This window comes from Drosophila miranda, chromosome 4, assembly GCF_003369915.1.
Source record: "Drosophila miranda strain MSH22 chromosome 4, D.miranda_PacBio2.1, whole genome shotgun sequence".
In the NCBI taxonomy this organism is placed as follows: domain Eukaryota; kingdom Metazoa; phylum Arthropoda; class Insecta; order Diptera; family Drosophilidae; genus Drosophila; species Drosophila miranda.
Window position 1 is genome coordinate 20,376,975 of NC_046677.1, and position 15,361 is coordinate 20,392,335.

At 42.9% G+C, this 15,361-nt stretch overlaps 1 protein-coding gene across 1 annotated transcript; it reads right to left on the bottom strand.

Annotated features, from left to right (window-relative positions):
* Positions 1-13,602: 13,602 nt before the first annotated feature.
* On the bottom strand, positions 13,603-15,029 carry LOC108161394 (juvenile hormone acid O-methyltransferase). Its single transcript, XM_017295642.2, has 2 exons — positions 14,154-15,029; positions 13,603-14,092 (listed from the first exon to the last, which is right to left on the bottom strand). Exons 1-2 carry the CDS (start codon positions 14,887-14,889, stop codon positions 13,845-13,847), a joined length of 984 nt encoding a protein of 327 aa, XP_017151131.1. The 5' UTR covers positions 14,890-15,029; the 3' UTR covers positions 13,603-13,844.
* Positions 15,030-15,361: the final 332 nt, after the last annotated feature.

Below are 15,361 nucleotides of genomic sequence, written 5' to 3' on the forward strand. Positions count from 1 at the left end.
GGTGTGTAATTGTCTTGTTATTGTTGTTCCGCACTGTAAGGGACCGTAAGGCTGCTTAAAATTAATTTTTATTTATAAGGCCGAACGACTTCCACTCTAGGACTCCGCTCCCAAGGCAGGCCCATTTCCATTGCCATTAAGCAATTATATTTCACATAAAATTTATAGCATTTTTGGTTTTTATTTATATCTATTGTCGCACGGGGAAGATGAAAACTTTTTGTTTTTTGTTTTGTGCGGGGGAGGCGAAACTTTGTGGGATTTCAATTGCGTGGGAGTTTTTAATTAAACATGGATTTTCAGGGTGAGATGTAGAAGATGTGGAGTTTAAGAGGTGTGCAATGGATAGACTGTTGGATGGGGAGGCGGGGCAGGCAGGGATATGGCCTGGAGCCTAGGAAAAACGAGGCAAATGTTGCTCTTCCAGTTGAAAAGTGGGAAAAGCATTGAAATATGTGGGTTCTTTAAGCTGGTCCAAGTCTAGTCTGCCCCTTGAGGCATTCAAGGCCTACAAGGCCATCATCTTCTTTAGTTTTCAGTCAAATTTCTTAGTTAAAAACCACAAAGTGGCCATCGATGACTTGTAGCCAGTACCCGCTTAAGCCCCCACTTTATTGTAATTAAAACTCGCCGCCCAAGCCCGCCCAGCTCCCAAAACCTTTCCCAATCTTGTGTTTCGTTATGGATAACATCAAAGAGGCCAATAATTTGCATTTGCCAGTCGACAGCTCTTCACAATGCCTCAAAATCCTCTTTCAACAGCCCCCCTCTCCCCCCACCGCTCTTTCCCTCTTGACTTTCAAATAGTATTTTGCGTAAATATTTATACTTCTTTTGTCAGCATTTTTTTCAATAACTTTTAATACCTACATATATCATGGGGTGGGTGGTAAGGGTGGTAAGGGGAACGGCAACGGCAACAATGGATTTCGGAATGAAAATTGGTAAATCGTAGGATTTTTTCCTTTTTGTTGCTTGGATTATAGGCAAAAGTTGTGTAAAAAACCACACAGACACCGAGAGATGGACCATCATTATACTCATATGTGATATATACTCTTATATGGCCATTCCCAACCCCAACCCTGCCAGTCGTTGGCCGTTGTAATGAATAGCCTTCTCTCAGAGTCGAGGGGGAGAGGGGGTAAGGGTCCGGGGGCTCGGTCTTTCAGCTTGGGCAATTTGAGACCGCACTTATCTGCGATTATGACTTTTTAAAATTACACTTTTCAACACAGAACTCTCCCACACACAGACACACGGAGTCCCCCCCCTGCCTCTTTCCTGTGAAAAAAATAGGCAAAGAATTTTTGCCATATCCCATATCCCGTATCCATATCGGCAATATCCCATGGCATACCTCAATTTAAAACAGGAAATGCCTCTTGAACTGCTCTCCCTCTCTCTCTCTTCCCCTCTTGGCTCTGGGGGTGGTTCGGGCTGCTTTTGATTTACTTTTATTGGCAGATTAAGTGCGTCAAAAGGTAGCGCTTAACATACCCCCCATACAAACGGCAGCCAAACTCCCCCTTTTCCCCCTATGTATTTGCTGAATTATTGGGAATTTTAACGCTGAAAAAATCTGTATAGAACATATGGGGATACGGGGATACGGGGATACGGGGATATGGAGATATGAGGAGTGTGTGTGCGTTGATATGTTTCTATCAATTTTTATGGCACAGTCGAAAAATCACTTTTGATGTTTATCATACTTTTTGGTAATAAAATACCCAAAAAAAAGAAAAAGAAAAATATTAAAATGGCACAGGGAATACCCATGTACTCGAACTGGAGGTTTATAATGTGGTACTGCATAAATATAGATATTATCAAAATGGAAACGTCTAATGGTTGATGGTTTTTCTTATAATTTTCTATATAAAATTTAAAGAAAGTATTATGCTTTTGGGATAATGATAGGAAAGTGCTTCACATCGCATTATATCGTTCTAATCGTATCCTCTGAGATGAGTATAATAACATCAATAGTATATACCAGGGCATGAGATATAGTATAATATGGACGAGCTCTTTTAGAACTAATCCATTCTGTTAGAGTCCACTCCGTAAAACTCTCTGGATTTCCCATTCAGCGCTGGCTCTGATTCTTCGATTCCTTCTACTTAAACTAATACAAAAAAACGCAGAATTGATGTACTCTCTTGTCCCAAAACAACCCAATTTACATATGACCCAGTTACAAGGGAAAACAACCCACTATTGCTCTTTTTTTGATGCATTTCCACCCTCCTCCAGCCTTGAGGGACTCTCCTGCGGCCCTAATATAATCCCAAAGGTGTAAATTCAACCGTGAAATGCGTAAACTATAAACGAAGCCGAAAACAACAGTTTTCATATGAATAAACAGCCTCACATGAAGAACAACCCCTTTGCGAGGGTGAGGGTTCTCGATGCTGGATACTGGATGCTGGCTGTAATTATAACCATAAATACGCGTGCCCAGTCGCCACTGAATAAATCAGAAATATGATGAATACTAAATAAATGTTGGCAGGCTGCCTTAACCCCCTCAGAAACCGTTTCAACAACAATAAAACTCAACAATTCTGCCGCCTTGTTGCATACTTTTTGGAGCTGGGTATGGGAAAAAAATACAACAGCAACCCGAAAAACCGGTTTTTAATTAAGATTAAATGAGAAAAGGAGCTCTCACACACACACGCATGGATTTAAATTTAAATGAGCAGCCCCCGATCCCAGGAAGGCCTCTGCCTCGGCTTCCAGGCTCCTCGCCGACAAAAACAAAAAAAAAAAACACCAGAAACGTGTTAAAATATTAATTTATATTTAAATCGAAAATGATGCGTGCACACACATCACTGGGATTTGCATATTTGAGTTGATAATATACTGGAAAAGAGTTTTTGGGAACATTTTCAAGATAAACTATTTCGGGCTAAGATTTTGGAAAGTGCCTGAAGGATGGGGAAGCCTCAAGTATATCGGGAAATCTGTGAATGAAGGGAGTAATATACGATATAAATAAAAATATTAGGGTTATCTATACATGTATCTACATACATATGTATCTATCTATCTTTAAGCATTTCTGGAGGACTAAAAGCAAATAAGAGCTGCTAAATTCTTTCCTAGAAGTAGCATCTGTGAGTGAAGGGAATAAATACAATGTAGATTAAGTGATACTATCTATCTATCCATCTATCTGTCTGTCTATTTATCTATTAATCTATCTCTCTGTCTATCTATCTATCTGTCTATCAATCTATCTTTAAGCATTTCTGAAGGACTAAAAGGCAGTAAGAGCTGCTAAGTTCTTTCATTTTCCTAGAAGTAGCATCTGTGAGTGAAGGGAATAAATACTATCTATCTATCCATCTATCTATCTGTCTATCCATCTATCCATCCATCTATCTATCTGTCTATCTATCTATCTTCAAGTATTTCTGGAGGTCTAAAAGCCCGTAAGAGAAGAAGTGCTAGAAGTAGCACAAAAACATAAGTCCCTGAAAAGCTAATTCATTTATAATTCAGATTCTTTATAAGAAAATTTTTTAATTTAATTCATTTGAATGCCCTACCCCTTCGTCTTGGGTGCGCTCTCTTTTCGTAAAGAAAACTTTTGACCCTCTTCTGCAATTAATAACTCCCAAGACCATTGCCCAGACCCACTGAACCCTCAAAAACATGACCCCAAGCAAACATTAAAAACTCGGGGGCAAGAACCAACAACGAGAAAAATTCAAATCGGCCAGGAATACGAGTAAAACGCACCTGCGGGGCCTATAGGATGGCCTCCGCCTGCCCCGAAATCCGCGGAAATCAAGAAAAACACGCAAAACAATTATTCTTAAGATATCTCAGCGGCAACATTAAAAGCCAATTCCACTTGATGACAATAGAAACAAAACGCGCGACACCTGCCCCCGGGGCTGCGCTGTGAGGGGCGTGGCAGGCTCCATAAAAAATGCAAAAGTATCCGCCACGTGAACAACAACAAGCCGCCAAAAGTCTGCTGCTGTTTCTTGCCTTTTCCGTTGGTCCTTTTTGGGCATCGACATGAAAAATAATGTCACCCTCCGCTGCGCGTTGGTTTTTTTTTCCGCGTTGGGCTTTCCTTCTTGCTTTTCTAACGTCTTGTTCTTGAGGTTTTCCTAACGAATTTTTGTGTCAACGCCGCATGTCGGGCCCCAGGCTTCAATGGGACTAAACAGGATTGTGGGGTCTGTTGGGTCTGTCATGGGGTTTGTTTCACGCAGGGAGATGGACTGTGGAGGTACGGAATATCTTAGAGGTAATTATTCTTGATGGGAAGAATGATGCTAGATTTTGGGAATTATAAACCTAAACTGAGTTTATACAGAACGAAATATACCCGCTTTATAATTTTTTGAGGTCGAAAAAAATACGAAATAAAATACCAAATAATATTGAAAATACCAAATTAACTAGTCACTTTAACAAAAATACTAATAACTGTTATGATATAAAAAACTTAATATAACAAAAATACTACAGATAAAATACTAAAAAAATACTGATAAATACCAAACTAACTACTCACTCTAATAAAAGTACTAATAGGTGCTATGATATAAAATACCAAATTACCTACTCACTCTAATAAAAATACTAATGGCTGTTATGATATAAAATACTTTATATACCAAAAATATTAGGAAAAGTACTAAATAAAATACCAAAAAATACTGAAAAATACCAAATTACCTACTCACTCTAATAAAAGTACTAATAACTGTTGTAATAAGAAATATTAAAAAAATAATAATCCATCTTACTCCTAAAATAGTCAATATACAGACTGACCCAAAACTACCCCCTAGAGCATCACTCGGTCGACTAGATCGCAGCCTGTACTAAACTCCTCCCCCGCCATTGTTGTTGTTGGCTTTTAAGTTGACATTCCCGCCCACTGCCGTGCCACCGCCCACAAAAGACACTCTCAGACACGGCCTCTAATGGGCCAACTTGTAAGCCTCCAATGCTGCCCCGAGGGCAGTACTCTCCCGCGTGCCGCCTCCCAGAAAGTGCTCCATATAATTGTCACCATGGGTGTCGCTGGTTCGTTTTGGGCCAGCTGCAGGCTCTGTCCTCGTCCGCGGCATCGCCAACGCAGGTTGAAATGCCAAAACGTTTAAGAGCAAATTGTGGCAATTAAAAAAGCGCCGATGCCGCCTCGTGGAGTTCTGCAATTGCTTTTCCGGACAGATGCCAGCCGGCTGATAAGCACTTGACATGGCCCGAAAAATAAAAAAAGAAGAGATCGGAGAATCGGCAGAGGATGATATGATGGCAAGTATATGGCAAATGGCAAACAAACGATGTCAAAAGCAATTTATATGCAAATGGGGCCCACAGTCGATGCCAACTGAGGCGTTGAGGCGTTGACGGCGGCCACAGCGGCCACAGCGGACGAGCGGATGAGTCGTCGAGTCAATTGATGAATTTTCATTGCATTTATTTGGGCATGAAATATCAAATATGTTTCATGGGTCCCCCCCTCTTAACCCTTCGCTGACCAAGGACCGCAAAGTGGGCAACACTTTTGAATAATGCATAAAATGTGTAAAATGTGAAAATGTGAAAATGTGTAAAATGAGTTGCGGCTGAAAGGCAAATGAAACTTTACAACAGCATTTGAATATCAAAGCCATGTAATTTGCCAGCGTTTTTTCTTTGCTCTCCCACCCACTCCCCGCAACCTTTTGAACTTCATTTAAATTATAATCGAAAATTTGTTACATTTTGATGATGAGGTGGGAAATTAAGAAGGGCTAGGTATCTGATGAAAAGCTATCCCTTGAAGGATGTTTGATTTGTTGGTTAAAGAAATTATTCTGAATTTTTTTTGGAACCCATAGAGGGTTAGGTATTTTTTCTCGAAAAATAAGGGACTCTAAATCCTAAAATAAAAGGGCAATCTCGGGGGGAATGCAATTTCCAATAAGAATTCATCTACTAAATCTATGCAGATTCCATGACTTTCCCAAAGTCAATCATATTCCATAAATACTCCACGAAAACCATGAGCCGCTGAACAATGCGACGTATGCTAATAACCGAACTAAAGCATGCGATGATTTCCATTTCTGCTCGACATTGTTCCACCTCATGACCATGAAATTGCTTTCCGCTTTCCTCAGCCCAGGACCCAGCGTCGCATATTATCCAGAATTGTTATCAGCGGCAAGCGACCCATATAACTGCAGGCCCTGAGGGGGCACCCGGCCAGGAGGAGGCACATGCCACAGGCACACACACACACTCTCGCAAAATGAACTCAAACGAAAAAAGAAGAAAAACGAATTTAAAAAAAAACGAAAAATACGTAAAAGAAAAGTTCGAAATGGAACGGGAGGCGAGGAATGGGGTGGCTGGAGAGCTGAAGAGCTGGAGAGCTGGAGGGTTCATCCCAAGGTTTGGGGTGCGTTTTCCAGGGCCGGCGCCTGCAGATAGGCACAATAATTGTATCAAAAGCATATTTTCCATTCTGGTAGAACGAATTTTATGCTTTTTCAATAAACATTAACCGATTTTGGTATTTTTTCATATAGGAAAAACGTAAACGAAAACGAAAACCCAGAAATAAATGGCAATGAAAATGTTAAGCGGCAAGCAGCCAAAAAGTATGCAATCATTCATGCGTTCATTATTTCATAGACTCTGGAACTCCGAAGGGCATACACAGCCCCCCATCTCTCTCTCCACACACCCGCCATGGCTCTTTTTTCTTTTTTTTGGTATATTGTTTGAACACACAAATATGCAAACAGAAAGGCCCCAGCCAAGTCCAGGGCTCGGAGTTTTGCCTGGGAGTATGGCAATCAATGAGTTGGAAATATTTTCGTTTAACATTTTGCTATTGGCTTTATTTGTTAGATCTGAAACCACCCACTTCCCCTCCTCCTCCTCCTTTGGGCTTGGATTTTTGGTAGGGAGAGTTTTTAATTTTCCATGAGTTTCATTGGCATTCTTTTCAATCTATGAATTATGTGAAAAAAAACATATTAAAGAGGCCAAGACTAGGTCCCAGGCATTCCCATCTTCAACAGTTGTAGCCATCCACTCTCCCTTTAATTACTGGCAAAAGCTTCAACCTTTTTTCCTTTGGTAAGCCCCAACTTGAAGGAGCCACAACACCATGAAGGTCACAGCGACACAGCGACACAGCGACACAGCGACTGTGTGCGACAACATTGGCATTAGCATTAGCCCGATGTTGTGGGCCACTTGTTAAACTCAATTAGATTCATTAGGCGAAAATTGCGCAAGTGTCCAATCTAACTTTGACCATTCCAGAGGAGCCAGAGAGACCCCCGTCAGATGGGTCAGCGGAAATAATAAATGTTTGGGCACATTAAATAAATGATTATTACAAAGGCTACAAGGGATGGACACTGAAACTGATGGCAAATAAAAGCGCAGCAAAAATGTATTTTATTTGCACAGGACACACCCACAGGAGTATGTCCTTTGGCTGGTATCTATCGCCGAGCAGTCAGAGCGGCAAATAAAAATTATCAACGTGCGAAAATAAAACCCAAACATGCGATGTGTTTGGGGCAAAAGTTATGATTGCCCTGGGTAACCCCCCCATAAAAACTGATTATGTGTCACTTGATTAGATGATTTTCTCGCATGGTGTTTTTATGCTCTCCGGGTTTATTGTTGCCCAAACAGATCGCTCAAATCGTTGAATTTATGATCTGTCACAGAGACATAAATGTATCGAATTCTTGTCCATTTCGTTTCGGTTTCTGTTTCCATTTCCACCCTGGCTGGCTGGTCCATAATTAAAATAATAATTTTCACGAAAAACTTAAGACCTTGTAATTATAATTGTCAGTTTTTCCAACCCCCAACAAGATGCTGTTCCGCGGCCGGCCCGTGCGGGGTTGTTGCTCATTAAACATAATTTTTGTGTAAACAAAAGCGCCAGTAACTTGAGTACAAAATCGATGTTGGGTTTCCTTTGGGTTGAGTGCTCGTTACCCTTCCTAAAACCCCCCCCCAAAAAGTTCACACAAAAGTATGCCATGGATATTTTTTAATTACACTTCAGAAACGGAATATTTTTGGGATTAGATGACGATTGAGATGACTTTTTGGGAATACCAAAATGTAGTAAGAGAAACCTTAAACTGGGAACTGTAAGGACCTTCAGATAGCTCGTCTGTCATCACCGGCATAGCTATACATATAATTAGTATAGGAAAAAGTTGCAGAGCCTCATCAGGGTTCGTATTCTTCTTGGATCAGCCCCCTACATATGGCCACACCGAGCGGCTCGACTTAATTGACATGTAGAGGTCAACAACAAGCAACTCATTTGCATGTCAGCCAGAGACAAAGGACCCGCAATTAGGGAATAACAGACTATATGTATATAAAAAACAATTGACAATCGCAATTATACCCGCCGTACAGTGTCTACAGAATGTGGGCTAAGCTGGTTAATTATACTCGTCGGTGGCAGGATGATGTGGCAAGAAAGAAAACCAGCAACAACTAACAGCTAACCGCAAACAACTTGTGTCGTCGGCAGTTGGCAGTCCTGCAGGAGTGGGATCCAGGACCGCAAGCGGAGAAACCAATTCGATGCGAGGCCTCGGGACATCGAAATTGAAAAAGCGAAGCGTATTGAATTCGATTGAAGTGAAATTGGACAGCCTTTTTTGTGGGCCCTGCAATTAAATAAGCATAAAATGTCAGCGACTTGGACGAAGCAATTTCAATAACCAAAATTGGTTAGTAGCCCCAGGGTAGAACCCCAAGAGCCCAGGAGGGAGGGAGGGGCGGGGCAATGCTTGTGGTCGCTTTAAACAAACCGCAGGTGTTGCATACATTTGCCAGCTTTGCATTAATTATGATGTGTGTCTCGGTGGGGGGTGGCAGGAGGTGTGGTGGGGGTAGTGGGAGTCTGGAGACTGCAGCAGGAGCAAAACTATTTGCAGCACTTGCGACCAAAAGCCGGGGAAAGCTCGTACCTAAAATTGTAGCATACTTATGGGCTAAAGTAATTTTATTGCCCTGCACAGGAAGCACCATAGACGACAGAGTCCTGGGAGAGAGAGAGCGAGAGAGTGGGTCCTGCTAGAGCTCATGGCACATCGTGTGACCCGTAAACTTTACAGTTTCTTTGTTTGGACTTCGTTTCGTTGCCCCAACGTGGCAACGTGCCGGGTTTTGCCCAAGTTTGTTGCCGCTCTTATTATTTTAGTTGGGTAGTTTTTCGCTGGTCTCTCTCGTCGCTCTTGTTACTCAGCACGAGGCGGAATCGGGGGTATATTATGAGCGGGTAGACCCCATAAAAGGTACGTGTGCACAGCAGACCTTAAGGCCGAATAAGAACTATCCCTTATTGAGCCTTTATACGTCATATATTTAGCCTTTTTCTTTACAGGACTTCTATCTTCTAGCATATATGTTTACCAGGTATCCCTTAGTCGGAATAGAGGCCCCATCGTACCTCTTTGATTTCTCTTTTGCCAGTCGGCGAGTAGAGTTCGTCTGAGGGACTGCAAAATGTTGAGTTGCCACATAAAATGTTATTGCGAAAAACTATTAAATTTCTCTGGAGATGAAAATATGATCAGAAATTTAAATCGATTTATTAAAAGCCGTCGCAGTGGTTCCTTCAAGTGATTCCAGGAGTTTGTTAGGCCGGGAGTCTGGGCGAGCCAAAGGACCTCGAACATGTGTTGCCATACAAAAGTTTTGTGCAGGAACAGCGAAAAGGTTTCCAATGAGAGTTGGGAGTAGTTTTGAGGGATTCCATGGGGCACAGTGGGTCGAGAATATAGTAATGGGAGTACAGAACACTGAAGACAAACGATCAGTAATGCTTCGCTTAAAGAGAGATATATTAAGAGAAAAATCCCATGTAAATCTATGATCTTCTAGTGAAGATCCCACGAGGCTTTGTCCTATGGTTGACAAAATTCTTTCCACTGTACCCCTGCCCCCAAGGACTTTGGCAGTCATCTTTCGGGGAGCACAGAATTTACTATGTTCACTTAATGTCTAGACAAAGCCTCCAATTACCTTATCCGATTACACGAAGATTTGCCCCCTCCCCCGACCCCCCATCTGCCACCCTTGACCCGGCATGCCCGAAAACTCTTCTTGTTCCCAGAGAAATCTTCATATTACTGTTGTCCCTTTTTTATTCGTAGCGGAAAATGTTTCGAAATATTTTTGGGGCCAAAGAAATGTGCTCACACCTTCGACGGGACGGGACAGGCACTGGGAAGGGGGTGAAAGGCACTTAAGTGCCTCTGTCCTTGGCCCAGGACTCGGGTTTTTAATTGAAGTGCAGTCGACAGTCGACAGTCGGCAGTCCTTCTGCGTATCCTTCGGGCTGTGTGGGCGTCTCGTTTTTCGGGCAGGTGTAAAGTTAAATCATAAAATGAAATTAAAATAAACCAAAGCCCAAAACGAAACGTAATGAAGTACGGCAACAACACTCGACAACATTCTGCAAAGGAAAAACAACAACAAAAACAAAAACAACAACAAAATAAAAAGGATTAAACCCTGGGCTAACTCCTCGTCCCAAAGGGTTTCCGGTTTCTTTCCCCCCCTGATGCCCATAATTAGCTGCAAATTTTTCGAGAAATTTTTCTACAATTTGTTACCTTTTTTTTTTTTTGTTGCGCCACATTTTGTTATTGAAAAATTCATAAGCAATGGACTGCGGTGACCACGCCCACTAGCAAGGGGGTTTCCGAAGAGGGATTCAAGGTTTATATGACTAGTATTTGGGTTGAAAAATCTATCCATATGCAGAGCAAAGCTTAGATTGTATGCTGGAGCCCCTTTCTAACTCTACGCCCCTGTCCAGAGGTCAGTGAAGCATTTCTGTCATATTACAATATAATTTATTAAAATTCTTATTTAAAAAGCAAAGGACAGCAGCAAAAGGAGGTCCAAGAGAGGTAGAGAGAAGGAAAGAAAAATCAAGTGAAAAAATACTTGAAAAAACGAGATAGAGATTTACTCTCTTCCCCCTTTCCTACCCGGTGCACTCTCATCTCACAGAAAAAAAAAGCCACTCGTTAATGTTGAATTTTTAATACAAAAGCCGCACATGACACTCGCTGGCAAATTACAATATTCCTTCTATAATTTTCCATAATGTGCCCCATTTTGGGCTCTTTTTTGTGGGCCGTTGAGTGTAATTGCATTGTGCGGACGCTTCCAGCAGATAGAGACCCCGGGACAAGCCTACATATTTAAGCTTCCCCTCGGGTTGCCACATTTGCATATGGAAAACGCAATCAAAACGCCGGAGAGTCAACAAAAGCGCTAAGTAAACTCAAACAAAATGGTCAGGCGCCCCCCTGAGGGGGTGTAGGGAAAACCCACCTGAATATCCCCGAACATTTCATTTGGCTGGCGACGCATTTGTGTTTGAACTCTGACCAAATGCACACGCCCCCCCGAAAACGAACGTACAGTCGGGTACATGCCCGTATGTGCCGTCATTTAGTTCCGTTATGCCGTGTTTGCTTTTGTGGTTACGCCTCCGGAAACGCTTGACCAAAGGCATGGGGGCGGGCGGGTCTGCGGGGTCAGCAAATGATTACCAATGGGCGATGTCAGGAGACCTATTCATACCATATCTATGGAGTCTTGAATTAATAAGAATTTTATTCGATTTCCACCGAACGATTCATCAGAAAGAGCCACAACAAATTCCTCCTAACCTTTCCCCCTTAACCAATTCCGAATTAAGAATTTCTTTTCCAATCCAAGGCACAGAAATCTCCCCCGTTGAATCTTTCAAGGAAGTTCCTGGAAAATTAGCTAAACAAATGATGCAGAGAAGGCACAGCAAATGCCAGGCACAGGCAATTAAAGGACCACCGAGGCCCCCCCCACTCCCTCCCACAGCTGGGGGGCAGAGGCAGCCGAGCAAAACGGAAAATTCATTACAAACAAATTAACAAATAAATCAAATTTCAATACGAAAATTTGTTTGCGAAAACAATTTTGAGACGGGTTTTTTGGGGGGGTCTCTAGATCCGTTCGAATCGCATGCCACGCCCCCACCGCGGACGCAGGGCAAGAGGAGGAAGGTCCTTCCGTCTCCCAGCCACTGGTTGACTGACAGGCGGCAAATCGTCTGAAGCGCACTTGAGAAATCATTTATCTAAATTAATTCCTGTCGTTTACATTTGCCAGAAACAAAGCAACGGGCGAGGGGGATGTACTGGGGGGGTGGGAAAACAAAAATCAAAGATTAAGACAAACATTTACTACTTTTTAACCCACCACCGGGCGGGGGAAGACCCAAGGATAGACCGACGATTGCCTGGCAGCTAGACAGGCTCACGCCTTACCCCTCGCTTTGCTCCGGGATGTGCCTGGGCCTTCGCCTGCGACCCTGATGAATGACATGGCTAGGCATTTGCCGGATCCACATTCTGTCGACAGCGCGTTAATAACTCATTTCAAAATTCCTGGGCCACGTCTAACCGACATCGACATACGTAACACACAGATTCGGGAGTTCACAGAAAAAAATATGTGGAATAATATTATTGGGGGTATAGCGACTGAGGGATACCCGATACTCACTTGGGATACTCATCTTTGGAGCGTATCGAAAGGCATAATTTTAAACAGAAGGGTATATAAAAGCGACTGCCATGAGCTCTGCTATGAAAATCGGTGGGAAGTACTAGTATAAAGCTCTTCCAATCTCTGGTATTTCAAGTCTCAAACCTTTGGGTCTGGTCATGCCCTTGCTCTCCCTTTTTAAGAGGTATAAACAGAATTACAATTAAAATTGTTCTTAGACTAAAATGGCAACATTTTCAACCCTTTCAACCCCCGCACCACGGGAGGTCCCGCGTCTGAGGAAAAGTTTGTGTTCATAAAATCGCGAGGCAAACGCAAGCGGTTAAAACGCACGCGGTTTCTGACGCGCCGCTCAGCTTTGGCTGACAAAAGCACAAAACGTGAGAGAGGGGGAGATGGAAATGGAGAGAGTAAGCCGTTACAGTTCTCGACAGATAGAAAGAGGAGGAGAGAGTGAGAGAGAGAGAGAGAGAGTGTAACTTGTTTTTCCAATAATTGCTTCTGTCAAAAGCAGCAATTATTCAGTCCGGGGCTTCAATCGCTCTGTATAAATGATATATCACGGGGAAATCTCATGATTATATATATATCCGATTTGTGTGACGATAATTGTATGACAATGTGACCAGATCACGCAAAGATCGCGCTTTACATAAGAAGCAAAAGTGTTGAGTAATGCAAGTGTTTGTGGAAGCCTGAAATAACGATTGTATCTCAAACTTTGTTTGCCTATAAGTGGATGAGTATTCATGAGAACGCCAGTGAATGTACTGGAGTCAGAAATACGTAAATCTCTTTTAAATATTAGATACTTGTGATCTAGAAATTAATAGAAAATTAGAAACCTTTTATACTAGCACTAATAATATCTTGAACTAAAGCTTTTATGAACGAAACAATGAAAACAAATATTTTGGTAATTTTTTTTAAATATTGTACAACTTTCTTATAAAATATATAAAAAAAAATATAATATAAATAAAGCATCTCAGTTGATACAAATAATATTTAATATTTATTTGCTATACATTTTTAATACAATATTAATTCTAGAGAATATTTTTAATAGAATTTAATGGGAATTTCCCATAAATATCCTCATGGGTTGGGTTTTAGGAACTTTGCGGCAACAAAATCTTAACAAGTACATTATTATTTGGCTATTATTTGGCATAAATAGACTCTGTTTAAGTGGTTTTAAGCACTGCAATCAAACTAAGATACAAGATAAATTTTTACTAACACTCAGAGGAGCCCTAATTCAGGCCCTTGAGGCGCTTCTGATGCGGGGACTCGACCAGAACATTGTTTAGAAATTCCGGGGACTTGCGAGCATAGGCCACCACCAGCTTGTAAGGGGATATAAACTTCTGATCCTGATCGTTGGCCTGATCGCCCTGCTGCAGATTCATGGAGATGACAATCTGTATAAAGTCATCGAGGAAATCTTCGTGCAGGGCCGCTGGCATGCGTTCCAGGAAGGGGCAAATAGCCTTGACATTGTCTGTAAATAGAGATACATTCAGTGGGAGCCTCCTTGAGGAGCTGCAGGCTTTGGGTCTCACCTTTCAGAGTCCTGACACCCTCGTAGACAAAGACCTCGCTGCGAATCTCGACATTGTGCTGGATGAAGCCCACTTCGTTGAGCAGCTGAGCGAACTCCTCGCCCGGATTGGAGCTGTAGTGCAGCGGGGAGATGAACTGCTCGACGTCCTGCATGTACCCCGACCACTTCTCGTTCAACTGCAGGATCTTGTACACCTCGTAGACGGGATTGGAGGCGAGGAACACGAGCAGGCAGTCGCCGCCTTCGGGCCTCAACAGATCGTAAATGTTGGCCAGGGCCCCGCGCAGGTTCTGCACCCAGTGGAGGCAGTAGAAGGACGTGACGTGATCGAAGCCGCCGCTCAGCTCCTGCGGCAGTCGCTCGCAGCCAATGTCCAGCACCCGGAACTGGGTGCGCTCCTCCCTCTGGTAGTGCTGGCTGGCGAAGCCCACCATCTGGCTGGAGATGTCGGTGCCCACCAGCTGGGCCCCCCGCGGTATCAGGGGCTTCACGAAGTCCATCAGGACATTGCCCGAGCCAGAGCCCACGTCCAGGAGGGCGTCCTCCCCGTCCGATCGCCACTGCAGCGTCGAGGCGAACTCCTCCAGGATCAGCTTCGCGTCGTGGCGCTGCACCTGGTTGGCGTTCTGGTAGAGCGAGGCCTGATTCATGTCGGCGACTGGTGGGGCACTGCATCGAATCCACAGCTTTATATACGTTCCGGTGACGTCCGAACGTCTCTCACGGCCTCCCATTTGCCACACGCTCTCCCTCCGTCAGAGCCGCGATGACGTCGAAGTTTCTTTCCGATTAGTTCATTTATTTTTAAAGCTTTGCGATTCCATTGGTTCCGGAGAGGAAGAGTACGATTACAAAAGGGAGAGAGAGATATCCAGATCGCTCGACTACACTGGACAGCAGGGAATTTAATTTTGGAAATTTGTAAATAATTTATTACTTGTTTCCCTGATATTTACAAATTTCCTTTGACTAATTCCGAAATTTCGAAGTACTTTTACCCTTCAATCACCCTCTTGAATAAATTCCCAAGCTCTCTGCTCTGCTCAAGCACGCGACTGTTCATGATCGAAAAAACAGAAACAGTAAAGAACAAAACAGCGAAAGACCTCGCGGCCGCTTTGTCTCCACACATCCGATGTGGGAAGCTCAAGTTCGAGGTGAATAGCGCTTAGCTAATGCTTCCTTCATAGAACTTCGCCTCGAATA

What these genes read in the sequence shown, in the direction of transcription:
- LOC108161394 (XM_017295642.2), bottom strand. Translation starts at nt 14,889, where the DNA reads ATGGGAGGCCGTGAGAGACGTTCGGACGTCACCGGAACGTATATAAAG. An exon ending in GGGTGTCAGGACTCTGAAAG is followed by an intron (nt 14,093 to 14,153) that starts GTGAGACCCAAA and finishes CTCTATTTACAG; the next exon opens with ACAATGTCAAGGCTATTTGC.